General features: G+C 42.4%; 1 protein-coding gene across 2 annotated transcripts in view; it reads left to right on the top strand.

Annotated features, from left to right (window-relative positions):
• The window catches only part of DNAH12 (dynein axonemal heavy chain 12), a 102,009-nt gene that overhangs the window by 56,455 nt on the left and 18,292 nt on the right, over positions 1–27,262 (top strand). Inside the window, exons 43-58 of one of the 2 annotated variants that reach the window (XM_080996629.1) lie at positions 529–721; positions 1,435–1,596; positions 2,072–2,266; positions 3,119–3,252; positions 4,267–4,429; positions 6,324–6,404; positions 6,877–7,053; positions 14,093–14,224; positions 14,487–14,576; positions 15,265–15,405; positions 20,189–20,430; positions 20,733–20,880; positions 22,723–22,868; positions 24,674–24,888; positions 26,411–26,603; positions 26,730–26,922. In XM_080996629.1, coding sequence (XP_080852755.1) covers positions 529–721; positions 1,435–1,596; positions 2,072–2,266; positions 3,119–3,252; positions 4,267–4,429; positions 6,324–6,404; positions 6,877–7,053; positions 14,093–14,224; positions 14,487–14,576; positions 15,265–15,405; positions 20,189–20,430; positions 20,733–20,880; positions 22,723–22,868; positions 24,674–24,888; positions 26,411–26,603; positions 26,730–26,922 — 2,605 coding nt within the window. The remainder of the gene's footprint in view (positions 1–528; positions 722–1,434; positions 1,597–2,071; positions 2,267–3,118; positions 3,253–4,266; positions 4,430–6,323; positions 6,405–6,876; positions 7,054–14,092; positions 14,225–14,486; positions 14,577–15,264; positions 15,406–20,188; positions 20,431–20,732; positions 20,881–22,722; positions 22,869–24,673; positions 24,889–26,410; positions 26,604–26,729; positions 26,923–27,262) is intronic. The other variant, XM_080996630.1, reaches the window with a different exon arrangement.

Genomic DNA, 27,262 nt, shown 5'->3' with positions numbered 1-27,262 from the left:
AAATACATTAAAACATTAGTCATTAAAAACTTCACTAAACAGGGCTGCTTCAGATGTCTTCTAAACGTCAGATAGTAGAGAGAGAGTAGTGAAACTCCCTTCCATGCTCCCTAAGGTCATACAGTCTGAATCGGATAGCCCAGTGAAATATAATTAGTCAATGCCATATTTCAAATCCAGACAGAAAAGTCGTTGAACTGTTTTGAGCTTTTTTATTTTTTGCCCAAACTTTTAAGGAAATTTGCACTTCTGACATGGAAGTCAGATTTTCCCAGACATAAAGGTGATTTCCTCCCGGACAATAAAAAAATACTTAACTAACTGAGATTCTGCCCCCTCCCCCCAACATAAATCCTAGCTATGCCCATGAACTATATAGCAAAGTGTTAGTGCTGCCCACTTAAGCCAAGGTGAGGGATTATCCAAAGAGAGAGACAAATGAGAATACCCTCTGGGAGTCTGTATAACAAAAAGCACTGGATTTGTGATCTTTGTTTTTAATAACGATGTATATATTTTTTGTGATAGGTATGTGCTAGAACATTTGTCTCGCATATGCCGTGTGCTCAAGCAGTCAGGAGGTAATGCCTTACTTGTTGGAATGGGAGGAAGTGGGCGTCAGTCCATGACTCGTTTAGCTACATCTATGGCAAAAATGAATATATTCCAACCAGAGATCTCTAAGAGCTATGGAATGAATGAGTGGAGGGATGATCTGAAGGTAAAGGTTTATATATGTTGGCGTTAGGCTGGAATCAGTAAGCTTTATATTGCTCAATGCTATTTTATTTATTGGATGCAAACTGTAACTTTACAAGTTGGGAGCATAGGAAAACTCACAGGAAGATGCAGTCTCCCTTTCCACCCAAAGTGATTTTTAGCAGGAAGAATGAATTGGTTTTGGGAAAATAGCGGGGGGTGGACTCCAATCTGAGCAGTACAGTGTGAGGAGTGGAGTTTACATGCCAGTTTCCCATCCGAACCTGAGTGCTATTAAAAGGGGATTAAATGCAAGAGCAGCTTGCTCCAGCAACTCCTGTCCTGAACAGAACAGTAAAGGGAAGAATTAAACTTCTTAAAGCCAGGTAGTTAAAAAACCATTCATAACTATGAACTTTTGCTTGAAGGGAATAAACCTCCCCACAGCTCTTGCTCTTCCTCTGGCAAGTAGCTGGGATGTCCTTTCCCCTCAAAAGACAACTGATTCTTGCAGCAGAGAAGAGGACCAACCATCACCATCAGAAGATTTACCAATCAACTTCTCATTTCACTGTTCTGTTTTTTACACAAATTAAACATTTCTGTACATCTAGCGTAGGCATACGCAACACATTTCATTAGGATGTGCACCCAGGAATATTTTTTTTAATGCAAGCATTTATTGAATACATTTAAGTACATTTATTGTACTTAAATATTTGTTGTTGCTTTTAGAATCTTTTGAGGAGTGCTGGCGTGAAGGGCTTGAAGACTGTATTTCTGATCACAGACACACAAATTAAGGAAGAAGGATTTTTAGAAGATGTTGATAGTGTGCTTAACACTGGAGAAGTCCCCAACCTTTTTGCAGCTGATGAAAAGCAAGAAGTTATGGAGGTACTATGATGAGAAATGCATAATTTACTACTTCTCGTAAAGTATAATGTTACAATTAAACATTGCTTTTAAAAAATATGTAAACCGACTGTTTAGAATTCAGTTCAAACTATTAATTTCAATGGATATTTTTTAAGAAGGACTTGGCTGAGTAGAACCATCTGCTTTTCTCACACGAGTAGCTGATTATTTTTAATTGCTATGTGCTATTTCCCTTTTAAAGATTAAGCATTAAAGAGGAATATTTCTTATGCTCATAATGAGGTCATTACACCTGATTAGGAGCTCTTATAAACTAGTTTAACAGGCATGATTTTCTTGCATATTAACAAAGATTGCTGATATCTAACTCACAATTAGAAATATAATTTCTTTGTCTTATCCTGCATAGATTATACTACTTATTTTTTATTACTTTTCAGAATCACGTTTTAGAATTTTTGTAATTCTTTTTGGTACATTTATTATCCTTTAGGGTGTTCGTGCAGTAGCCCAGGCAGGCAGTAAGCATGAAGAGCTCAGTCCCTTGGCTTTATTTGCTTTCTTTGTGAACCGCTGCAAAGACAATTTGCATGTTGTGGTAGCCTTCAGCCCAATAGGAGATGCTTTTCGCAACCGACTGAGACAGTTCCCATCTCTCATCAACTGCTGTACTATTGACTGGTTCCAGGTACTTAAACTATGTACTGAGACTTCAATATAGCTTCCTCAATATAGTCTGGCCTATGGAAGCTTGCTTTCGCCTCTCTTACATGTTCTCTCACGTTGCAAGAATTACGTATGCCTCCTCCCATAGAGAGTAATCCAGCTTTGTAAGTACCATGTACATCTGTTACCAGGTCACAGTGAATTGGGGGGAACTTGTGCTATAAATGTAAGGCTGCTTTTGTAAAAGCAAAAAACTAAAAACTCCCTCGACAGCAAATTGTCTCAAAGCACACTGGTTTGTATTATAAAGTGTGCCATTCACAGGCAATCTGACATTCAACTCTGGGGATCTTTTGCTGTTGAGAGTTGGATGCACTCCAGAGTTTGGCACCCCAAGAGTTAACACAGACAACAGAGATAAATCAGAAGTAAATCTGATTATATCAAAAGGGAATTAGCATGTTTACGAAAAATCTTAAAATCAATAAACAGCATGCTTATAGTAGGCTAAGTTTAGAAGAGGTTAAAACCTATGTAAGAGTTGTTCTTAAAATATGCCTGGAAATACACAGGAAAAACTAGGATGCAGTCAGGAAAAGGCAGTGGGGGATGTTGGTTGAAGGGGTAAGGTGGTACTAGAAAAAGAAGATTTGTGTTGACTGCTGCAGCTTGTTTGTCAGGGGAATAAGAAATCCAGAAAGTGGAGTGCAGACATTGACTTGCAGGAAAACAATATGAACCATTCCTCCTTTCCCGAACTGCTAGCAGCAGATTTCATGAAGAACTGCTGCTGGGGACATACTCAAATATGCTGTGCTATGCTTAATAATGAAGAGAACATCACAAGTAGTGTTTCTATTCTTATGTTTTCCAGCCATGGCCTGAAGATGCTCTTGAGCGTGTGGCTATTAAATTTTTGGAAAGGCTTGAGCTCACAGACAATGAACGTCAGGAAGCTGTTCCCATCTGTAAACACTTCCATACTTCCGTGTTGTCCCTTTCTGAAAGGTGGTCTTTTTAAAATACATTCATAAAGCAAGCTGTTGTAAATAAAAGGGGGAGGAGGGAAATACTAGAAGGGTAGAGAAAAGTCTTTTTATGTTTCCGATCAATAATATTAAAATAATATTGCTAAACAAAATTAAAATTTAGTACAGAAATAAACAAAATATTTTAGAAGTCATGCTAGAACACCTTCTGTAAGCCAGCTTTAGATTATCTCATTTATATGAATTGAATTTACCCAGAGTAAATAGACTTGAGTAGCAAGAGCCTCATCCTCAACTCAGGATCAAATTAGAAGAAGCATGAAATGTGTCAATGGGATCTCTTGCATTATTTTTTTAAGCAAAGAGATGGAGAGATTCAGATAAAGATTATGATGCTGGAGTGTTGCCTCCCTCCTCCCCATATTCCTGATTTAGATCTCAGCCTCTCTTACACACACATGATATTTGTGTATTTTCCTCTGCATTGCAAATCTCAGCTTCATAGGGGGATAAATCAGGTAAATGGGCCAACATGTTTGCTTCTCTCATGCACCACCTCAGGTAGGAATAGAGAATAAATTAAAAAACAGCAACACAAGATTCTGTTCACAGATCATCCATGTCATATCTAGATTGACCCTTAGCTAAACTAATGGAATAGGTTTTGCTAGTGAGTCATTTTGTTATAGCTTTCCCAGATTGTCATTGTACAACAGTCTCACCATCCTTATTCAAAACTGAAAAAAATATTTACCCCACTAGTAATAAAGAGCAGGGGATAGGCTTACTCAAGGGAAGAGAAAGCCTTGCAGATTTAAGGGGGGGGGGAAGGAGGAAGAAACTTGGAAATTACGCAATCAGTAAGTAACACAACTGCATTTCTAGAAAAAAAATGATTGTCTGAAAAAGCATTTAGTATCATAACCTTGCAAAGTTTGACAAATATTCAGGTAATATCAGATGCTCAATGAAACAAATAGATCCTTCCTTTTTATTACCTGGTAGAGTGCAATACTTCTTTCTTATTCCACAGATTTTTGAACCAATTGGGACGGCATAATTACGTTACTCCTACCTCCTATCTTGAACTTATTGCTTCCTTCCAACAACTTTTAACTCAGAACCGAGATAATGTCATGAAAGCAAAGAAAAGATATACTAATGGCTTAGATAAACTAGCTTTCGCTGAATCTCAGGTATGTCCATTGTAACTAAGGTTGCTTACCCATGCCTGGTTTTCATGTAGTGTGAAGCTGTGATTTGTTCAAGTATTGGCATAAGCTCAACACATCATCACCCTAATTACTATGTCCTTGCAGCTTTTCAGCTGCTCTGGGCAACAGCCAAACCATGCCATATTATTTCTCTGATGCTGGTCAGAAACACTGGTACTATTCTCTGCAGTGTAGTCCAGAATCCCAACTATCCAGAAGGGTGGTGAGGAGATGTGGGTGGGGCACTGCAGCTTCCCAGGCTTCCCAAAACAGATTGTTGCTCATGCTTAACAAGAGCAAGAAGGAAGGGGTGAGGCTCAGGAAGTGTGGTGCAACCATAGTTGCACTAAAACAAACCACAACTTAGAGAAAACACAGCCGGTAGCCTGGTTTGTTTTGCCCTTTGTTTTCATTTATTTGTTTCTGTGTGCTCTGTGTTTCACTCCTAAAACCTGTTGATTGTGTTGAAATTAGTTTTATTCTATCTTTAGAGCATATTATATTCTGTACTCTCTTCGATAAATTTGGCAACCTTCTCTGTTGTCAAGCTGTTCTGGTCGGCTAGGAGTAAGAACAGTTTGGCTTCACAAGAGTGGCCCAGGATGGCAGATAGGAGCGGCGTGATGGGCTCGCCCCTGAGATCTTTATATAGGGAGCAAGACAAGAGAATGTGTGACACAGTCTCTACGTAGCCAGCTCCACAGGGGCAGAGCCGGTTTTCGAATGAAATTTTTGGATATCTACCTTCAAGAACAGCTGAGGGTAACATATTTAGTCTGGCCAGTGTAAAGGCCCGTCTGAGTTTTGGAATGGTTAAGGTAGACAAATAAGGTGCCCGAAAATCAAAGTGGGAGGGGGGCAGATAAGCGTACCAAGCACTAAATTTCTTAATATAGGCCAGATTATTCTGCTGCTCAATATCCTTCATGCGCTGGTCAATAATAGTTTTGCCTTGGGGAGACCCATTTTCAGGAGATGCTGTGCTTGGAGGCCACATATAAGTAGTTTTTGATGCACTACTTTGGACCCCCGACTTCTATGAGCATCTCGTGCTACTAGAGGTAGTAGTCCGGATGGGTTTAAATTTAAGCGAAGCCAATAGTTAAATGTTCTTAACCAGGTTCGGGTTTCGACGGAGAGGAGGCCAATCTCCAGCCATAGGGCCGCATTTGGTGCGCATGGTGGAACGGCTAGAATCTGTCTTAAGACATCTTATTATTATTATCATTATGTTTTACTACTATTATTTTATTACCTCTGCCAAGTTTTAAGTATTGAGATTATTAATTTATCTGCATCTGGTTATTATTATCTTTCTCCCTGTCCTGACCATCCCTCTGAGGTTATATTTAATATTTATAATCTTGCAATTTGGCTGGTCTATTTACTTAACCGACCTGGAACAATCTACCAGAGAAAAGGCCGCCGCCCATGGGACAGAGGGTCATTGATGAATGATAATCCAGTTTCTACCTAAGGTTTTAATAGGTCATAAGATTTTATGGTATCTATATTTGTAATGTATTCTTGTCGATGTTTGTCCTTCGATGCTATGGCCTGTCGGCTACGCAAATAAAGTCTATTGATTGATCTCTTCTTTTTTTGGTAACTGTTTGGATATTTAAATGTAAACAAGTCTAAAAATCTTTCAAATGAATGAATGAATGAATGAATCAATCAATCAATCAATCAATCATGTTGCCTTATAATACTTTGCTTATGGCACTATCCAATGTTTGTTCAGAAGTAAGGCCCATTGCGTTCAGTGGGACTTCCCCCTAAGTATTTCTTAATGACACATTTAAATGCTTCATTTATCTTTTCCCCCATTTGCCATACTTTAAAGCAACTCATGGAAAATTGCTCTTCATTTTAGGTTGGTGAAATGAAGCAAGAATTAGTTGATTTGCAGCCTAAGTTGGAGCAGGCTAAAGTGGACAATGCAAATATGATGAAGGTAACGTTTCTGCTCCTAAAGATGTGTCAATGCTGCAGTGCACACAGTGGTCTAAATGTTGCTGGTGTAGCTTAACTGGGCATCTAGCAAAGGGCAGCTGGGGAATGTCCAGTTTGCTTTATTTCAGGCCAGTTGCAATCCAGTATGCTATTTGTTAATTAACAGGCTAGGTCTAGATTTCTACACACACATGCACTTTTATTGAAATAACAGCTGCGGCCCTTTTTGTAATAATTTCACTCTACCACACTGCACCCCAGGGAGGGTGTAACTACAAAGTGTGCCTCTAGCTGTATAATATCAGCTGACTGGAAGCAGGGCTTAGAATTTTATGTAAAGTTCTCCTTTATAACATCAATTCATATTTTCTAAAATAATAGCTTTTCTGAATAAATTAACAAAGAAATCTGATGGAGCTCTACAGGACTATTCTACTACATGGAACATTTCATTTCATGTCTTCTTTCTTTAGATAATTGAGAAAGAATCTGCAGAAGTTGAAGCAAAAAGCAAAACTGTAAAAATAGATGAAGAGCTTGCTACAGAAAAAGCAACAGAAGCCACAGCACTGAAGAATGAATGTGAAAGTGATCTTGCAGAGGCCATTCCAGCCCTAGAGGCAGCATTGTCTGCACTTGATACACTGAAGGCAAGTTAAATACAGTAAATAGAATAAGAGCATGACCTGGAATAGCATTATTTTGATATGGATGTGAAGCCTTATTTACCTAGGGATCCATCAGCCACGCCATCCCCGGACCTTGGAGGGAACAAAAGTACCAGGAAAGCAAAATCTTCTTTGGAGAAAAAGTTTATTGAAATCTGTGCACAGAGACAATATCTGTACACAGAGACAACCAGTTGGATAGCTCCTGAAAATATACTGGCTGTAAAGCAAGACACTTCAGCAAACTTTCTTATACTCTCTGAGCACTCTTCCCCCCTCCCATACCTTCTCAAATTATTCCCTTACATGGCACATCTATATTGCTTGCTAAACACATTTTATTGCTTGCTAAACATTCCTGTCTTTCTATTTTGCTTGCTAAACACATTTTATTGCTTGCTAAACATTCCCTCCCCTCTCCTTCGTACACGTGTCTTTTCTCATCTTTGCATTAGTAAGCATAAGACAGGAAAAGGGGCCTCTTTAGCAGGCCTGGTTAAATCTGCACTTTTGACCCGCCAGCCAAATTTAGCAGGTCTGGTTAGTTATTGCTAACAGCAGCGGTTTCTTGCTAGCTGGCTAGGCAGGAAACGAACTTTTGACCTGTCAGCCAAATTTTGCAAGCAGTCACTGGCGGTGTGCTAACTGTCTGGCCAAAATTTGCAGAAGTAAGATTAGCACAGGATTAGCACAGGAATTTACTGCAGATAGTATTTGAGAGCAACCTTTCTTAGGTACAGAGTTCTAAGCACAGAAAATATTGAGAGAAACCTTTTCCCATCTCCCTTTACTCCCTCCTCTTCTTTTGAACAATCTATTACTTAGATTCGTTCTGGGGTAGGGGTCTATATTCTCTCATTACAGCAATCACGCGAGGTCCCATCATGCGAGACATGATCTTTCCCATCATATTCTGCAAGCATTGCATCAAGCAGGGAATACAAAAGCAAAAAAGCAATAGAAGCATTATTGGGCCTATCACCATACTAACCCTGTTGGGTGGATTGAACTCTCGTGCTGCCTCCCTACTGACCAGAGCATATGGAAGCTGAAATCCTGGGGTGGCAATTCTTACTGGCACTTGTTTAGCAATTTCAATGCACACCTGGTTAAGGCTCCCACCCCTGCAATACTTGCATTAAGATAGGTTCCGTCCCATCTAACGCCTGGATTAAGATTAGAACCTGGTCCATCAGATGAGGTTGGTATAGTAACCTCATCAAACCCCTGTTTCCAGTAGTCAATGAGCACGCCATCTCTTACCACCGGCAAGACGAACCAGTCGTAGCAGAGGCCAGCAGGCCAGTAAGGGCGGTATGGCTCGGTAGGGTCAGGGCTGTGGGGCATAGAGCAAATCAATACAGAATATAACAGAAAAAAAGGAAAAGAGAAAGTCCTTATGAAAGTATTAAATGTCCTGGTGGACTTCCTGGATCGGTCCCGGCACGGGTTTTCACGTTGGGGACGCTGCCCGCGGGCGTCCCTCCCATCCATTTCTTCAGCTGTGCGTTGAGATTTATCAGCTTCCGGTGTGATATCAGCAGAGCGGTCATCAGCGGAGGGTCTGGAGATGGTCAGCCGAAGGGGTTAATCAGGATTTAACTGCACAGTTCAATCTATAGTGGTCACTCTGGTGTGGTGGACCCAAGGGGTGATGCCGGCGAATTTCACGGCGGTGGGTGTGGAGAGCAGGACGGTATAAGGTTCCAGCACGGTTGTAGCTGCGTCCGTGCCCAATCGTTTACCCACACTTCATCACCTGGCTCGAACTGATGCAGCCAACACACAGGGGTTGCGAGCCTGGGTCCACCTGTCGAGACAAAAGAAAACTCGGAAGAATATCTGGACTTAATTATTCAATTGCATATCCTGACCAGCATGTGGGGACAACATTCTGACATATGGGACCGGTCTCCCAAGCACAATGTCAAAGGGTGACAGGTGGGTTCGCTTTGACGGGAGACTGCGGACCCTGAGTAATGCCAAGGGCAACATGGTCACCCAATTAGACCCGGTTTCCTGTGTCAGCTTGGACAGCTGATTCTTTAGAGTCCTGTTCATTCTCTCTACCTTTCCAGAACTCTGGGGTCTATAAGCAGTATGCAGCTTCCAGTTGATCTGGAGCGCTTTTGCCAGTCCCTGTAGGACTGCATGAACAAATGCTGGTCCATTGTCAGATCCTATGGACCTTGGCAATCCATAGCGAGGGATGATTTCCCTAAGCAGGCACCTGGTTACTTCAAATGCCTTTTCAGTCTTTGTTGGCCATGCTTCGGCCCATCCGGTGTAGGTGCACACTGCCACCAGCAGGTAGCGGTGTAGTCCACAACGGGGTAATTCAGTAAAGTCCACGACAAGATCTTCCATAGGTGCAGTTCCACTATGCTGAATCCCTGGGGGAGCCAGTGGTCCGGCTCTGGGATTATTCTTTTGACACAGCAGGCATTTCCTGGAAATCTGGGCTGCCAGTTGGTAGAGGTGGGCTATATAGAAGCATTTCTCCAGCTGCTTGGTTGTAGCATCTGGTCCTATGTGGGTTGAATCATGGTATCTCTGAGTAACCTGCCGAGAAAGGGACTCTGGAATCCATATCCTGTCATCAGGGGTAAGGTACCATCCTTCTTTGGACAATGTCAGCTCCTGAGCGTCTGCAGTGTCCCTTTCCTGCTTCGTATAAGCTGGCTTGTCAGTGGTGCTTAAAATTTCTTCTGGGACCAGTGCTCCAATAACCGAGGCGGGGGCCAGTTCTTGGGCTGCTTCCTTGGCTACTCTGTCTGCCAATCGGTTTCCTCTGGCCACTTCTCCTGGTCCAGTCTTGTGTCCATAACAATGGATAACTGCCACTGCCTCGGGCTCCCATACAGCATCCAGAAGGTTCAACAAGGCTTGTGGGTGGGCCACCTGGCTTCCTCTGGAGGTAAGCAAACCTCTTTCTTTCCATAAGGCTCCATGGGCATGTAAAGTCAGGAATGCATACTTAGAATCTGTATAAAAGTTTATCTTCTGTCCCTTTGCCAGGCTCAGGGCTCTGGTAAGCGCAGTTAGCTCTGCCAGCTGGGCCGATGTTCCAGGCGGGAGTGACTTTGCTTCGATCACCTGGTCTTCCAGGGCTACCACTGCATAACCTGCCTTCCAGTGTCCAGCCTCAATGAAGCTGCTTCCATCCATAAACCATGATGGCCACTGGGGGTCTGCTTCATCTTTAAGGTCAGGCCTGCTAGAATACACCTCATCCATTACTTCAATGCAATCATGCGTGGGCTCCTCACCTACTCCTACCGGTAATAGGGCAGCTGGGTTGAGGGTTGTGGTGACTTGGAATTTCTAACGCGGATGTAGTAGCATCTGACATTTCCTCATTTTAGCCTGGGAGAGGAAATAGGTGCCTTTCGGCAGATGGCACGCTGACTCTTTCCTAAGCGGCCTCGCCCTCCTCTTCTTCTTCTAACGGTGGACCTCCCGTCTTCAGGGCCATCAACTTCTTTGCCTGGTACTTCTCCTTTTTTCTTCTGGGCCTCTTCCTCTCTCTGATTATAAGTGGTTTGGGCTATTTTCTAACATCCATTTCAGGGTGTGGCCCATCTGGATTTTTCGGCAAATATCGGGCGCTGCTTGGGCTACAAAGGCAGTTTTTATGATAGGGGCATGGATATACTGGCGGTAGGCTTCCTTCAGCTTCTTTAAGTAGGCTCCAGGGGCCTCCTCTGTTCCTTGCACTATTTCTCTGGCCTTCACAAAGTTGGTGGGTTTTCTGGCTGCCCTCCTCATGCCATTTAAGACATTCTGGCGATAAGTGGTGAGGGTATTTTGCCCTTCAATGGTCTGATAATCCCAATTCAGTGTAGTTTCAGGATATCCTGTTGCAACAGCTTGATCTCCTGCCCCCTGCGCTCTCATGTGTGCTCGGGCTTCAGCATGAATTCGCCTATCCTCCTCTGTAGCTAGCAGGGCATCCATCAAATATTGCACATCATAAAAAGTGGGGTTGTATGTTTTAAAAAATTCCCTCAAACAGCTTAATGATTTTGGCAGGGTTTTCTTCAAATGAAGGGTTTTGGTTCTTCCAATTACAAACATCTGCACTAGAGAAGGGGACATGTTGAACTGTATAAGTTCTATTGGGCACCACCCCGTTAGGTCCCGTGGGGGCTGGAGGGTCATACACTCTATGGAGAGGCATCACTCTGGCCGCACCCTCCTCCTGTGTTTTATGTGCCCTATGGGGGGTCACTCTTTTCACTGCCTTCCCCACTCTTTCTGCCACTTTCTTCTCTGTTCCCCTACACATCCCGCTGTTTTTAACATATGGGGACTGACGTCCACTTCTCCTGCATAAGGTTCCACATACTTTCTCAAACGTTCTGCCTGTTCTTATTATCACCTATCAACTTAACTAATCTTTTTACAAATTCCTCATCCTCACCATCCTCTTCTCGTTCCTCCCTTTCTCCATCCTCGCCCAGGTCTACCAATGCATTGTCCACGGGATTGGGGCTGGGCCATCTGTTCCCTGTGGCGGGGGTGGTGCCAGGGCTGTTGCTGGGGCATGAGGTGGTGGGGCATCAAAACTTTTATCTTCTTCCCTCTCTGAATCCTGGAGGACTGGGGGGTTGTCCTCCTGTCTTCCTGACTGAGCAGATACGGCTGCCTGAGACTTTTCGGCAGCATGACTTCAGCCAGGAGGGGGGGGGTTCTGTTCCACATTGGTCTTCCATGTGGAAATGTAGGGGATTTGATCAGGGTGGACATTCAAAATGTTCTGATATAATGGATTAATGAGTTGCAAATCAAGGGTCCTGATGGACGGCCAATTTGTTATTTTGGGGTGGGCCAATCTAATTTACACAATGTCCTCATCCTCCCCTCTCATCAGCTTGAATCCCCAAAAGCATTTCAAAGGGGTACTTTTACTTTGGCCAGAACTTATTTCTTCCAGATACTTCACACACAACAGACCTACAATCGCTCGGCCAAGGGGACACTAAGCCCTGGCCCACACTTGACAATTCAGCCACTAGAGTATCTTGACATGCAACATACAACATACAAAACACACCAATATAATTTCAACATGTAACACACTAAACACACCAAAATAATTTCAGCATGCAATACACAAAACACACCAAAATAATACTGCGCAACCAATCCCCTTATTCCTGGTGGCTGGCACTCTACTGTGCAACCAATCCCCTTATTCCTGGTGGCTGGCACTCTACTGCACAACCAATCCCCTTATTCCTGGTGGCTGGCACTCTACTGCCCAACCAGGTGAGGCTGATCAGACCTCGCCCCCCTTTTCCTTGGGGGCCCACGCCCTTTCCCTTGGGCTTACCTTTTTCCGCTGCGGACCTGTCCCCTCGGCGCCGTCCTCTTTGTTTTTCTCCCTCAACAAGATGTCTCCACTGCAGGACAGTGTGGCTGGCTCCCCCCACGAAACAGGTGGGGTGCGCACGGGAGCCTGCAAACGCTGCTGAGCTGTTCACCTTGGTTGAGCCTGGCCCTCCGGTCCGTATTGGGGAGAGGGCTTATCCCGGACGAGCCCCCAAAGAAATGAAGCCTTATTTACCTAGGGATCCATCAGCCACGCCATCCCCGGACCTTGGAGGGAACAAAAGTACCAGGAAAGCAAAATCTTCTTTGGAGAAAAAGTTTATTGAAATCTGTGCACAGAGACAATATCTGTACACAGAGACAACCAGTTGGATAGCTCCTGAAAATATACTGGCTGTAAAGCAAGACACTTCAGCAAACTTTCTTATACTCTCTGAGCACTCTTCCCCCCTCCCATACCTTCTCAAATTATTCCCTTACATGGCACATCTATATTGCTTGCTAAACACATTTTATTGCTTGCTAAACATTCCTGTCTTTCTATTTTGCTTGCTAAACACATTTTATTGCTTGCTAAACATTCCCTCCCCTCTCCTTCGTACACGTGTCTTTTCTCATCTTTGCATTAGTAAGCATAAGACAGGAAAAGGGGCCTCTTTAGCAGGCCTGGTTAAATCTGCACTTTTGACCCGCCAGCCAAATTTAGCAGGTCTGGTTAGTTATTGCTAACAGCAGCGGTTTCTTGCTAGCTGGCTAGGCAGGAAACGAACTTTTGACCTGTCAGCCAAATTTTGCAAGCAGTCACTGGCGGTGTGCTAACTGTCTGGCCAAAATTTGCAGAAGTAAGATTAGCACAGGATTAGCACAGGAATTTACTGCAGATAGTATTTGAGAGCAACCTTTCTTAGGTACAGAGTTCTAAGCACAGAAAATATTGAGAGAAACCTTTTCCCATCTCCCTTTAGATGAATTGAAGGGGAGGTCCCAAAGCTTAGCAGTAGAGTACATACTTTGCATGTAGAAGGTCCCATTTTCATTCCCTGACATTTTCAGTTCAAGGATCAGGTAGCCTGTGATTGGAAAAACCTCTCCCTAAAGCCCTGGAGAGCCATTGCCAGTCAGAGTCAAACTGCAGGTTATGTTAATCACTAGGTTTGCCCTTGAATACAAGATTTTTTTCTCCCCCACATAATCAGCATGAAGATTCCATTCTTGTTCAGGACACTGGTGTGTGGGATAGGGGACTTTAACCCTTTGGTCCCTGCTGTCTGGATCAGATATTGCCATCCAGGCCTGTTGTTTGCATGATGGTGGTGGTGGTGATAGGGAAGTTCCTATCAGAGTGAATGGGGCTTTTCCCCATACAAGTCCAGGTGATTAATGTATCAGCAATTTGTAGAGTTAACTTCTTGTAAAGGGTTCAGCTTAGCTTTACTCTTTTGCCTTCTCATATTTTAATATATGAAGATAAAAATGAATTAATTGGACTGTGGATTTCTAAAGATTCTAGCTGCTATATGTTGACTTATAAATAAGTCACATAAATGTTATGTGTTGACTGATCATATTATTAGGTAAATCCTAGATATAGGTGAATAATTAAACAAGAAGACTGATTTTGTTTTAATATATCATGTTTTAAAGCATTATATACTGTAATAGAAGTCAACAATCTATTTCATTCTAGCCTTCAGATATTACAATTGTGAAATCAATGAAGAATCCACCATCTGGTGTTAAACTTGTTATGGCTGCCATCTGTGTCATGAAGGACATAAAACCTGAAAAAGTTGCAGATCCTTCAGGGATTGGAGGAAAGGTAAAAAGGCTGACAGTAGAACAACAAATATCTAATTACAAAATTCCTAGGATGTACAAGGGGAATATTTTTGATCTTCAAGCATGGAAGTTTTACTTCCTCATGCAGGAAGCTTCAGCTTCCATCATACTGCTCAAAATCTCATGAAAAATGTGAATTAGATTGTTAATTAATATCTGAATAGCTCTTTAGAATCTTTTGTATTTTCTTATTTTCTTTTGTGTTGAAATATTTTACATACTGCTTTAACTTTCTTTTAAAGATTTTAGACTACTGGGGACCTAGCAAAAAACTTTTGGGTGACATGAATTTTTTAAGAGATCTGAGAGAGTATGACAAGGATAACATTCCAGTAAGTTTCATATGTATGTTCTTATTTGCTAGAGAGTCAATGTGAAAGTGGTTTCCTTCCTTCCAGTTTTTTTAAATAAATTTTTAAATAAATTTTTCAGTTTATACATCTCAAAATAAACATTTTGCATAATACCATGTAACAATTGACTTCCCTCCTTCCCCTTTCATAGTTCATTTTACTTATCTATCATTACTGCATATTTTACTATAGCCAATCTAATTGTTTCTCCATTTTACATCCTTCAAATATTTACCATACTGTTGAATTTATCTAAATGCTACCAGCGTTTAATTGTACACAATTATTTTCTAAATATTCAGCAAAAACTTTCCACTCCTCTTTAAATAAAGATTCTTCTTGCTCTCTTATTATATAAGTTAAACCTGCTGCTTCCACAGATTCTATCATCTTAAGTTGCCAATCTTCCTTACTAGGGATCTCGCTCACTTTCCATCTTTGGGCTAGCAAAATTTGAGCCGCCGTGGTTGCATACATAAATAATGTGGTAAACAGTGGGTCTTCCTGGGGAAACAGCAGGGCAACTAAAAAAGCTCTTGGGAAACATGGGACAAGCAGAAGTGTGGCTGTGCATGTACTCCCTTGGTGCATGCATTAGCAGAAACTGAATTACTGGATCCTGAATATAAATTTATATTCAACTGTATGTAATGTATTTTTCATATAGGTATCTGTGATGCAGAAGATTCGTGCTGAATATCTAACTAATCCTGAGTTTGATCCCCCTAAAGTGGCTAAAGCATCCTCAGCAGCAGAAGGTTTATGTAAATGGATTATGGCAATGGAAGTTTATGACAGAGTAGCAAAGGTATGATTATTTACCTTATTTTTTCTCAACATTGAAAATTACTACATAATGCTAATTTATCCTCTAGGATACTCACATACACATCTGATATATACTTCATCTAAATATAGTGGTTACCAGCCATGGATAGACTTACCCTCAGTGATTTGTCTTATCCTTTTCAAGTCATAGTGTACTAACCCTAGAATGGGCTGAAAATGTCTAAAAGATTCTACTACTGAGCAGTGGCGGAGCGTAAAGAAACGCTGCCCAGGGCAGGATGCGCCCCTGGGAGGGGTGTGATGCAGAAGGAGCCCCCTGCGGCTCTCCTTGCAAAACAGTGCAGGGGGTACACTTGCATGCCACAGTCCAGGAGAGTGAGTGGCAGCATAGCCACCCACCCTCCTCTCTCCATTGGGTGCGAAGAAGCAACAGCTCTCTATGCTCCTCAGGACAGGCCCGGGGATGGAGTGTGGGAGTCATAAAGCCACGGCAAAGGCTTGTAATATTGCAGGGTGCCCCCTGACCTCGGCTGACCAGCACTCTGAGCTTTACAATGTATTGGAATGTATTGCCCTTCCTCTGGCCAGTGATGACCCTATATGGTGATGGGGGCAATAAAAGCCTTGACCGGATGAGGTAACGTGAGACATTGGCAAAGGGCCATGCGGCTGGAGAGAGATAAAGGATAATAAAAAAGCTGCAGGAGGAGAGGGAAGTTCGAAAGGAGCTGCTCATACCATCATGAAAATATTGCTGGCTCCCTGTGTCTTTATTTTATGCTAAACTGCGCCATTTGTAACGGCTGGCTCCGACAAGTGGTGCCCCGTGTGAGGCAGAATAAAAGAATACGTCTGAGGCTTTTAAAAGAAAACCGTGTGAGGCAACTTAAAGAAAACAGTCTGAGGCAGACTAAGAGGATTTTAAAAGAAAACCGTGTGAGGTTTTTCGATCCAAGCAACGGATATCATCGGCTCACCACGCCCAGCAAGGGTTGCATAGCGCTAAATCATCTTCGGATCCCTGGTGAGTTCGATCCCTTTTTTTTAATATTGATTTTAGAAAAATGGGCAGCTCTTTGTCTACTCCCCAACAGAAATTTTTAAAAGACTTAAAATTTCTCCTCTCCTCCAACAAATTGGAAGTTCCGGAGGGTGATTTAATACAGCTCATTCTGGCCATCGAAGAGCATTCCCCCTGGTTTCCTGCAGATGGGACTTGGGAATTGAAACATTGGGACAAGATCGGGGAACATTTTCATGGGCACCCCAGCATAGGTGTTCGGATTTTATATGCATGGTGCAAGGTTCGTTACGCCATGGGCTCTTTATCACCAAAAAATATCTCCATGGCTGCATTGCCAACACAACCTTCAGCTTCTTTAATTCAGCCTGCTGTGCTGCCATCTGTTCCAGCACTCGCCTTGCCAGCAGCTCCAGACCCCAAACCTCCGGACTACAGTTCCTCACCTGAGGACCCAATCCTGCAAAAATACCGTGGTCTGGCTGGCAATGATCCTGCTCTTTCAGCGGCAGAACCAGAACCAGAGCCTTTTCAACGTGCAGTCCTTGCCTGTTCCTTAATTCAGGATACTATGGCATTCCCTGTTATTGTGCCCCCTGCTGGTGCCCCGGCAGGCACTCAAGCCCAACACCAACCTTTTGACTTTAAGATTTTGAAAGAGCTGCAACAGTCAGTAAAGGCCAATGGACTCCAAGCCCCATATACGCAGGCGCTTTTAGAAGCCACATTAGCCCAGCTCTTGGTTCCAGAGGACATCAAGCTTTTGGCCCATACAGTGTTGCCCCCATCAGCTGGTGTTTTGTTTGCCCACGAATGGGAAACTGCCTGCCGTGCTTATGCTCCAGACTTGTTACAACAAGTCAGAGGAAATAATCCAAATGTTACCCTCGCAGACGTCACAGATGCCATGATGGGGCGTGGTCCCTTCGCTCAAGCTTCAGTGCAAGCCACACTGCTGCAAATCTTATTGAGGGACACTGCTCTTGCTGCTAAACAAGCAATGAGAAAAATCCCAGAACCCACCAGTATTCAGTCAAGGTGGGGTTCAATCAGGCAAGAGGCAAGAGAATCATATTCTTCCTTTATGGATAGGCTGCTTACAGCAGTGAGTCGCCAAATTGAAAATCCTGAAGCCAAACAAATAATTATCAAACAATTGGCCTTTGAAAATGCCAATGAGGATTGTAAACTTGCGTTACGACCGATAATACACAATCCTGCCACAGACACAGCAGCCATGCTTCGCATTTGTCAGTCTGTAGTTACAGCCACCCACAAGGCTCATCTGCTGGCAACAGTGCTAAATGAAAACCAGCCTGTAGCCACCGATACAACTTGTTTCCAGTGTGGCAAACCAGGATCACCACTACCCCCGTGTGGGTAGAACAGTGGCCTCTACCAAAAGAAAAATCCGCAGCAGCGGCACCAGCTGTCTCTGACCAGCTTATTTCTGAACAATTGACTTTCGGCCACATTGAACCATCTTCATCCCACTGGCTCCAGCAGACAGGGAACGGTTTGCTTTTACATTGCCAGCATATAACAATTCACAGCCCACCCAGCGATATCAGTGGGTTGTCCTGCCTCAAGGCATGCGGAACTCCCCTACACTTTGTCAACATTTTGTGGGTGAAGCATTGAAACCTTTCCGCATGCGCCACCTAGAGGTGCTGCACACAAGCTGCATCTGGCAGTGTTTGCCTTCCTAACCATTTGCCTTGCCATCCTTTGCTGCACCGTTATACAAGGAAGAGAAGCAGACGACCAGTCCAGTTGAAACCACCATATTTCACCTCATCGGCTGGCAAGCAGCTGTTGTCAGCTTCCTACTCTGGCTGGCAGTATCCACGGCTCAGCCACTTTCGAACTAGAAGAACAGCATTGTTGAATAAGACTTTTAGGGGAGAAAATTATCATAAGATATGGAGGGATAATATTTTTGTACAAGATATGATTATGTTTGCCAGTTTATTGCATGCTTCTAAATGTTGGGTGTGTATGCCAGTTATTTCGGCATAATGCTTCATGGTGTGCCTATCAATGGATCTTTTCAATTTACTAATATTATATCCCCTAAGCAAACTTTTTGGCCTCCAGTACAATTGACCCTCCATGAGCCTGCCCCCATTTATTTTCAAATTAAAGAGGGGAAAGAATCATGGGGCATATATCCAAACTGTCAATATACATTGAATTTCACTTTTAATAGCTCTTGTTCTCTTACAGGAACATACAGTGACCAATCTCAGTGCTATAGGAGTGACACCAGTGCATGGCTAATAAACTAGAAAGGAAGCCTACCATGCAGCTTGGAATCAGAATTCTTATATTCTTGGCTTCCGGATGGAAGTTGGCTTCGACATTTATTGATTTTAGTGATCATTATAGTAGTTATTTGTGTTATTTTGTGTTGCTGTATCCAATGTATTCCTTCCTTAATCTCTATATGTACTGCATGGTTCTCCAGTCCGCGGCCCGCTTCCGGTGTCAAAGAGTCGCCTATTGCGCTCGATATAACCGTATTGGTACTGATTAATAAAGTAAAGAAAGAGGGCATGTGGGAGTCATAAAGCCACGGCAAAGGCTTGTAATATTGCAGGGTGCCCCCTGACCTCGGCTGACCAGCACTCTGAGCTTTACAATGTATTGGAATGTATTGCCCTTCCTCTGGCCAGTGATGACCCTATATGGTGATGGGGGCAATAAAAGCCTTGACCGGATGAGGTAACGTGAGACATTGGCAAAGGGCCATGCGGCTGGAGAGAGACAAAGGATAATAAAAAAGCTGCAGGAGGAGAGGGAAGTTTGAAAGGAGCTGCTCATACCATCATGAAAATATTGCTGGCTCCCTGTGTCTTTATTTTATGCTAAACTGCGCCATTTGTAATGGCTGGCTCCGACAATGGAGGTGCTGCAGCTGGGCACCTCACATGCCTGTAGCCTCTCTTCCTCTCAGTCAGGGTTGATCTGGGGTGGAGCTGTCACAGCTGGTGGCTTCTCTCCACTATGGTAGAGCTTTGTGCAACACAGCTCAGCCAAGGAGAGAGGCGGCAGCTCTCTGCCACCAACTCTCCATTCCGCCCTGGGTCAGACGTGACCTGGGAGCAGAGCTGAAGCAGAGCTGCATCTGGGCATAAGGAAGCTTTCTGGGCAGCTCCCTCGCACCCTGGAGTCTGTTGTGGGGGTGCCTGGTCGTGCCCATTCCAGAAAATGCACCCAGGGCAAAGCCCCGCACCCCAACCCGCCCGCTACACCTCTGCCACTGAGGGTGAGTAGATCTCGGTCTTGCCAGTAGTGAATAGAAAGCTAGTTGGAAAGCCCATATATTCTCTGAGGGGAGGGATACAAAAGTGGCAAATAGACAAACAGAAGGAAACAACACACTGACCAGTTAGCTGCCAAAACCCCTTAAAATCCTGCATATGATTTTTTTGACCAGTATACATTTGCCATAATAGGCATCTGGCTGAAAAAGGCCCAAGGTGCAGCATGAAATTAAAAAGTAACATTGAATTTACTTGCAGTGTAACCAGAGTTTGCAGAAAATTTAAATGTAGAGGGGGGGGCGGACTTGTAAACTAGCTAAAAAAGAAAACTTAATTTTTCTTAGGGCACAAGTCTTAACCAAATGCCTGGTGCATGGAAGCAAGCAATGTACCCACTTACCTGAGAGTAAATCCCACCCAGATACACTGATTTCATGTACTTTTCTAGATTCATTTTATATTACTTTATCACCCGTAGTAAAATTTAGTAAAATTTTATTAAATGTATCTAATAGGTGGTTGCTCCTAAGAAAGCCCGTTTAGCAGAAGCACAACAGTCGTTGGCACAAACGATGGCATTACTTAATCAGAAAAGAGCTGAACTTCAAGCGGTTGAAGACCGTTTGGAAGCATTGCAACAAACCTTTGTTGAGAAAACTGAAGAAAAAGCTCGCCTAGAATTTCAGGTGGACTTGTGTGCTAAAAAGCTGGAAAGAGCAGAAAAGCTTATTGGAGGACTTGGTGGAGAAAAATCAAGGTCAGATGAAAATACATTCTAGCAAGAACTAGATTTAAGACACACATGTTGTATAAAATAAATTATATTTAGTAGAATACACAGAAACATTTTGAAATGAAAAAGTTAGCTTACATAAATAAAAAATGTCCCCAAACATTATCTGTATTTCAATTGTTTAAATAACATACAACATGATTTTTAAATAAGATACAAATGCCACTTTTAATTCTTATAACAGTTCCCATGTAACTGGAATAAATGCTGATGAAATAGGCCTTTTTTTTTTTTTTTACCTAATTTAATATTGTGTTTCCCCCTAGGTGGTCTAATGCAGCAAATGACCTTCAAAACACATATGATAATTTGACAGGAGATGTCTTGATATCAGCAGGAGTGATAGCTTATCTGGGTGCTTTCACTTCTGGATTTCGACAAGAGTGTGCAAAAGATTGGAGCAAGCTATGTAAAGTAAGATTGTGTGAAAGTAGTAGTTTTCATCCAGTGTGCCGTGGCACCCTGGGGTGCCTTGAATGATGGTCAGGATGCCGCAGACAACACTGGCCTCTGTCCCTTTTTCATTCCTTCCCTCCTCTGATGCCCTCTCGCATCTCTGCCTCCCAAAGGCTTGCATAGCTGTTTGTTGCAGCAGCCCTGGCTACAAGCTCCCCAGCTGAATGATGCCTCTGGGGCTGGCCAGGGGGTGCTTCCCAGCCCCCTGTGGGGCAGTAAGAGGACACACTTCTCTTTGGGGCAGGGGAAGCAGCTCAAAGACCAGGGGCATCATCTGCGGCTGCCCAGAGGACTCCCAAGGAGAGGGGAGAAGAGAGGAGGCTGAGGGAAGACTCCATAAGGGAAGGTGTTCAAAAAAGGGTGAGAGGCTGCCAGTTCTGCAGGCAAGGGGTGACACAACTGGGCTCCTAAGCTCCACAGGGGTGCCTCAGAAAGAGTGTAGTTGGTTGAGGCAGCCATGGACCCATAAAAGTTGAAAACCTCTGTGTTAAAGTATCTCCAGAACAAAGTCCTCTCCTAGTGCTGGCTCTTTCAGTAGATCCCATATCTATGTACAGGTCAGGGAACAGTGAAATGTATTTTGTTGATTATGGTGGGTAAGTTTCAAGTGTTTATGGGGATTTTTAAATTAATGGAATTAAATAATTTTTGATGGCTTTGATAGGAGTTCAGTGTAGCACTATGGCAATTGTTACATTAGTGCAAACATTTCAGCTTGCCAGATGAAATGAACTCTCCCTCTCTTTCTTCCATGTACTGTTTTGGGGGCTTTCCCAATACTCCTTGAGTCAATTTGGGGGCGGGGAGGTAGAGGCGATGGGGGGAAAGTCCTGTTGTGCTTGTAGAAGTCTATGAGCAGGCTTCTGCTAGCAGGACTTGTTAGTTGAATCTTGCCCTTTGAGTTGCATCCATTGCTAGTTCTTCTTTGAGTAGATCCATTAAAAAGAATGAGCATGACTAATTTAGGTCCATTTATTTCAGAGGGTCTACTGTAAGAAGGACTAACATTGAATACAACATAATGGGACGCATGGCCTGATCCTTTGTTTCTCACTTTGCTTGCTTGTTGATTTAGTGTTATCTGAAATGTTTGGATATACTTTTGCTAGGAATGTGATTGACAGATGGAAACAATATAAATAACTGGAGGAAAAGTCAGCAGCTTTCAAGAATGTATGGCCAAGTTGTATGCAAGGACCCCCACTTCCTGGGCCACTCATGTCAGTCCAGGGAAACACACTCGAGTAGGTTTCAGGCATTTTAATGTGGTTTTGTGGCTTTAGCCAAAAACAAAACAATCCCAACTCAAGAAATACCCTCTAAGAGCTTATTAGCCAGAACATATTCTTAAAAGTTGGGTTGCATTCAACTGATTCTCCATTCTTAGACGTCTCTTCAGTTCAGCAGGTGTTTCTGTGAATGGAATCTGGGAAGCCAATTTTTGCAGATTCTCTCTTCCGCATCCTCCTGTGCCCCCCCAGCTGCTCCAGTGTGGTTGGGGACCCTTTGAAACATGGTGGGAGGTGGTGCCAGGGAAGGCTGCAAGGGTTTTTGTGAAAATTGCCCTTTTCCTTACCATTCAGAGAAGCCACCACTAAGCCAAGAGCCTACTATGCATAATTGGTTATAACTCATTGTAGTGACTTGGAAAAATATTTTTGTGATTGCCTGCTGTGTCCTTTCCTCATTTTCTGTCACCTGCCCTCCTAGAAACTGAGGTTCAGTACAAGCCATTAACTGGTTTTATATAAGTTGTTCATAAATACTTGATATTAAGGAAAAAATTATTTGTCTTTACAGGAGAAAAATATACCTTGTTCTGAGAGCTTCTCCCTGAGTAAAACACTTGGTGATCCAATAAAAATTAGAGCCTGGAATATTGCAGGTCTTCCAACAGATCAGTTTTCTATAGACAATGGTGTGATTGTCAACAACTCTAGACGTTGGTAGGTAATGCAAACCTATTATTTTGCTAAACTAAACTAAAATGAGCTTACTGCAGTAATATTTATACTTTCCATAACGCTGATTCAGATTTCTAATATACTTTTTATGATGGCCAAAATTGTCCTCAAAATGATTTAAATATGTATTTGACTGCTTTTTGAGAATATAAAGTGTCAAGTACATAAAATAAAAATAATCATGACAGCCTGAATACATAGAACATAGGAAGCTGCTTTACACTGAGTCAGACGATTGGCCCATCTTGGTCAGTATTTTATACAGCAAGGAGCCTGTGGTCTTTGCTATTGGAAAGTGAATGTCCCATGTATGGATGAGCTGCCAGTCAATTTGGACCAAGGGAGAGAGCAGGAATAAGGAACTGCCGGTAATGATGGAGGGTCCTTGGGCATTTGCAGCAAAATTGATGGGTGTGTGTGTGTTGCAAAATATTGTTATAGGTAGGTAGCCATGTTGGTCTGCCGTAGTCGAAACAAAATAAAAGAATTCCTTCCAGTAGCACCTTAGAGACCAACTAAGTTTGTTACTGGCATGAGCTTTCGTGTGCATGCACACTTCTTCAGATACACTGAAACAGAAGTCACCAGTCCCTTATATATAGTGAGAGGGTGGGGAGAGGTATTTCTCAGAAGGGTGGTGGGAAAGGGTGATTGGCTGATAGGTGTGGTAAACCTGTTGACGACTGTTAAAGACTGCAATTGGTCTTACAGGAAAAAGCAATGGGTGAGATGGCTAAAAATAGCTTTATCATGTATAATGAGATAAGAATCCAATGTCTCTATTCAGACCAGGTCTCTCCATGGTTTTAAGTTTGGCAATAAGTTGCAATTCAGCAACTTCTCTTTCCAGTCTGTTTCTGAAATTCTTTTGTAATAAGACAGCTACTTTGAGATCTTGTATAGAAAGTCCTGGGAGACTGAAGTGTTCTCCTACTAGTTTCTCTGTCTTGTGATTCCTGACGTCAGATTTATTGTGTTGATGACATGAAACAAAATATGGGGGAAATATATGACATCAAACTTCATGGGGTATCTGAAGAGAGAGGTTGACTTTGATCACATTCTCCTCAGCAATGATATATGTCATAGAGGGTAAAAGCATTTGGTTTGCATTTCACGCAGTTTGCCTATGAATCAAAAAGGCAGAAAGGTGCATATAGCGGCAAAGCAAGTTAAATTTTGATGCAGTAGGGGAAAGCCTGAAAAACTGCAGTTATTATTTTAGCTAGTAATTTAAAACAATTGTAGGCTTTGAAGGGAAAAAGAGTTACTGACTCAAATGCCAAATCAATTTCTGAGACTGAGAAAAAAATATATTATAAAGGTGTACCCCAGTAGTCATAAACTAGTAAATCATTCAGATTATGAATCCAGAGATTCCAGTTATATAACCATACTGTGGATTCTATTGTAAAGTTCGCTTTGAGATCCTGTTCGAAAGCATACCACCACAAGTAGATAAATAGGTACCAATGCGGCAGGAAAGTAAATGGTGTTTCCGTGTGCTCTGGCATTCATTACAAAGTCCCATGCGTCAGAAGAAGTTTAGTCATGCGGGCCACATGACCCAGAAAAGCTGTCTGCAGACAAATGCTGGCTCCCTCGGCCTGAAAGCGGAGATGAGTGCCGCACCCCATAGTCAAATTCAACTGGACTTAACGGTCCAGAGGTCCTTTACCTTACCTTACTATTCTAATGTGTTTTTAAAAAGTAAATTGCTGTAGGCAGTAATTGATTATTAAGCATTCGTTCTTTTTTTAAAAAAATGAAAATCTGATATGTTGCAGGCCGTTAATGATTGATCCCCAGGGTCAAGCAAATAAATGGATAAAAAATTCTGAAAAAGAGAACAGGCTGAGTGTAATAAAATTCACAGACACAGACTACATGAGAATTCTAGAAAACTGCATTCAGTTTGGAACTCCACTTCTGCTTGAAAATGTTGGAGAAGAAATTGATCCTTCACTGGAGCCTCTGCTTCTTAAATCAACTTTTAAACAAGGTACAACAAATCATTATGATCTCCAAACTATATTGGAGTATTTATTGGATATTTCTTGTACACTTTATTGCATTGTGTAATACTTTTCTTTTTATTCCTTAAATACTGCTGCATAGCAACAGATGAAGGTAATACATGAAAGCATGTTTGAGTTTAGATCTTTATTTTATGAAATAGTCTGCATGCAGTGTCTTGTATAGTAATAGATTGAAATAGAAAAACCTTAATACTATTTTCTTTAAGATCGAGTTACCATACTGCATATACAGTAATCAGAAACGTTTTGTGCTGCTTTGATCACTCTCTTCTGTTAAGCAACAATTACAAAGTGAAGAGAGTTAGAAGGACCTTTTTTAAAGAAGGACCAAACTTAATTTCCTTAAACAGTTGTATAAAGGATAATATTTTGGCAGGTGCAGATATTCTTGTCATACACTCTGCTAGTTTTAAATAAAAATAAGAAGCCTCACTCTTTCGCCAGTGACTCAGCTTAGTCACAAAATTTGGGTTCTCCTGAATGCATACAAAGTAATTTATACCAGTTTTAAAACGTTTAAGAGGGAAACATTTGCTTAATGCCGCCAAAATACACACTAATAGCAGTAAGGAGGTAGTTTGCTTCCTCTTCCCTGGTGTTGTACCAATGAAGGCTCCAGTCTGGCCATGTGAGAAGTGAAAATATATACATCTTTCTGTTTAATTCTGGTGCTACAGAAGAGCACATAGAGAAAAGCAGGTTTGTTGTTGCAGTACCAAGGACAACGCCTGATGAGCTACTTGCTCCAACAAAGGTTGGAAGCACACTGAGTCCTTTTGAGGCTCTTCCTCCAGTCTCTCTCTCCAAGACTCTGTCTCCTCATGGAGAACTGTTCTTTTAAAGTGCCAACCCTCTCATCTGAAGATAGGCATTTCTGCATTCCAGGGCCTCCCACCTGGCATGCTCCCTGTCCTGTTGGGCAGGAGAGGCATTGTGGAAGGCATTCAGTTCCTCAGACCCAAGGGAAGGTGTCTATGAGGGTTTCTGGCTGTGGTTCTAGAGACCATAGTGCTATAAGAGTTGGTTCAGTGGTCTTCTGCCTGCCAGTCTCAGGTTCAGTATGACCTGTTTACCAGCATTAGGTAGAGCAAGGAACCTGGTCTGGCTCCTTAACAGCACTGTAGCCTCCAGCTCAGTGTTCTGGTCACTGCTGACAATTTCTCTTGAAGCAGGAAAGTAGGCAGATTTTAGACACCTAGGTCCCAAGGTTCCCATTAACAGTTCAAGTCACCCAGCCATAGGAACATGACTTGAATTCATGTTGAGACTTGGAGAAATCAAATGGATTCTCTTTAGTTTTAGCTCCCTTGAATTAAAATAAACATCAGACTTTTCTGAAAGCAATGCAGAATGCTGCCTAGCTCCTCTGCATTTCTCCACTGCACACTTTGGATGTTATTCTGCAATTAGGAAAGCTTGATTGCAGAATATATGTTGTTTGTGAATAGGAAAAACAACTAAATATGTTTGTCTTTTCAACTCCAGGGGGCATGGATTGCATTCGGCTTGGTGAAACAATTATTGAATATTCCTTTGATTTCAAATTTTATATTACCACCAAATTAAGAAATCCACATTATTTGCCTGAACTAGCTACCAAGGTTTCTTTACTCAACTTCATGATTACCCCAGAAGGACTTGAAGATCAGCTTCTAGGCATTGTTGTAGCAAAGGAAAGGTAAATGTTCATATTCTCCACAGGGCGTTTTTGAAGGGTGGCAGGTGATGGGCTTCAATGTGGAGTGTGGCTCCTCCCTGTGCAACCAGCATAGTATGTAATATTTGATATATACCCTTTTTTTAGACCAGAATTAGAGGAGGAACGGAATGCTCTTATTCTCCAGTCAGCCAGCAATAAAAAACAACTAAAAGATATAGAAAATAAGATTTTAGAAACATTGCAGTCTTCTGAAGGGAATATTTTAGAAGATGAAAGTGCTATTACGATTTTGGACTCTGCCAAACTAATGTCTAATGAAATTACAAAGAAACAGCAGGTAAGCAACTTCAGGGTTCGTAAGTGATTGTTGTATTAAATGAATGGTGCACTGTTTGTGAAGTTATCCAAGCTCAGGCTTGGTGCTGAACCTCAGGAACCTGTAAAACCAAGAACATAGAAAGCTGCCTTATCCCAAATCAGACCAAAGGGACAACCTCTCTGCATACAAAGCAGCTGCTCTAATACAGAGCGTTTCCCTGTCTCAAAAGTAGCTTTAATAGGTTGCTGATGACCAGAATGTGACCCATCCCTAGTGTGGTCTGCAGTTACTGTATTGTTAACATAAATTTCTTTACCTTTAGTTTACATGGGTAGAGCTGGTAGGGACGTAGGCAGGT

Source organism: Podarcis pityusensis (assembly GCF_964106645.2).
Source record: "Podarcis pityusensis genome assembly, chromosome: 2".
NCBI lineage: Eukaryota > Metazoa > Chordata > Lepidosauria > Squamata > Lacertidae > Podarcis > Podarcis pityusensis.
The sequence above is the reverse complement of the archived record's forward strand: the minus strand, read 5'-3'. Positions and strand labels throughout refer to the sequence as shown.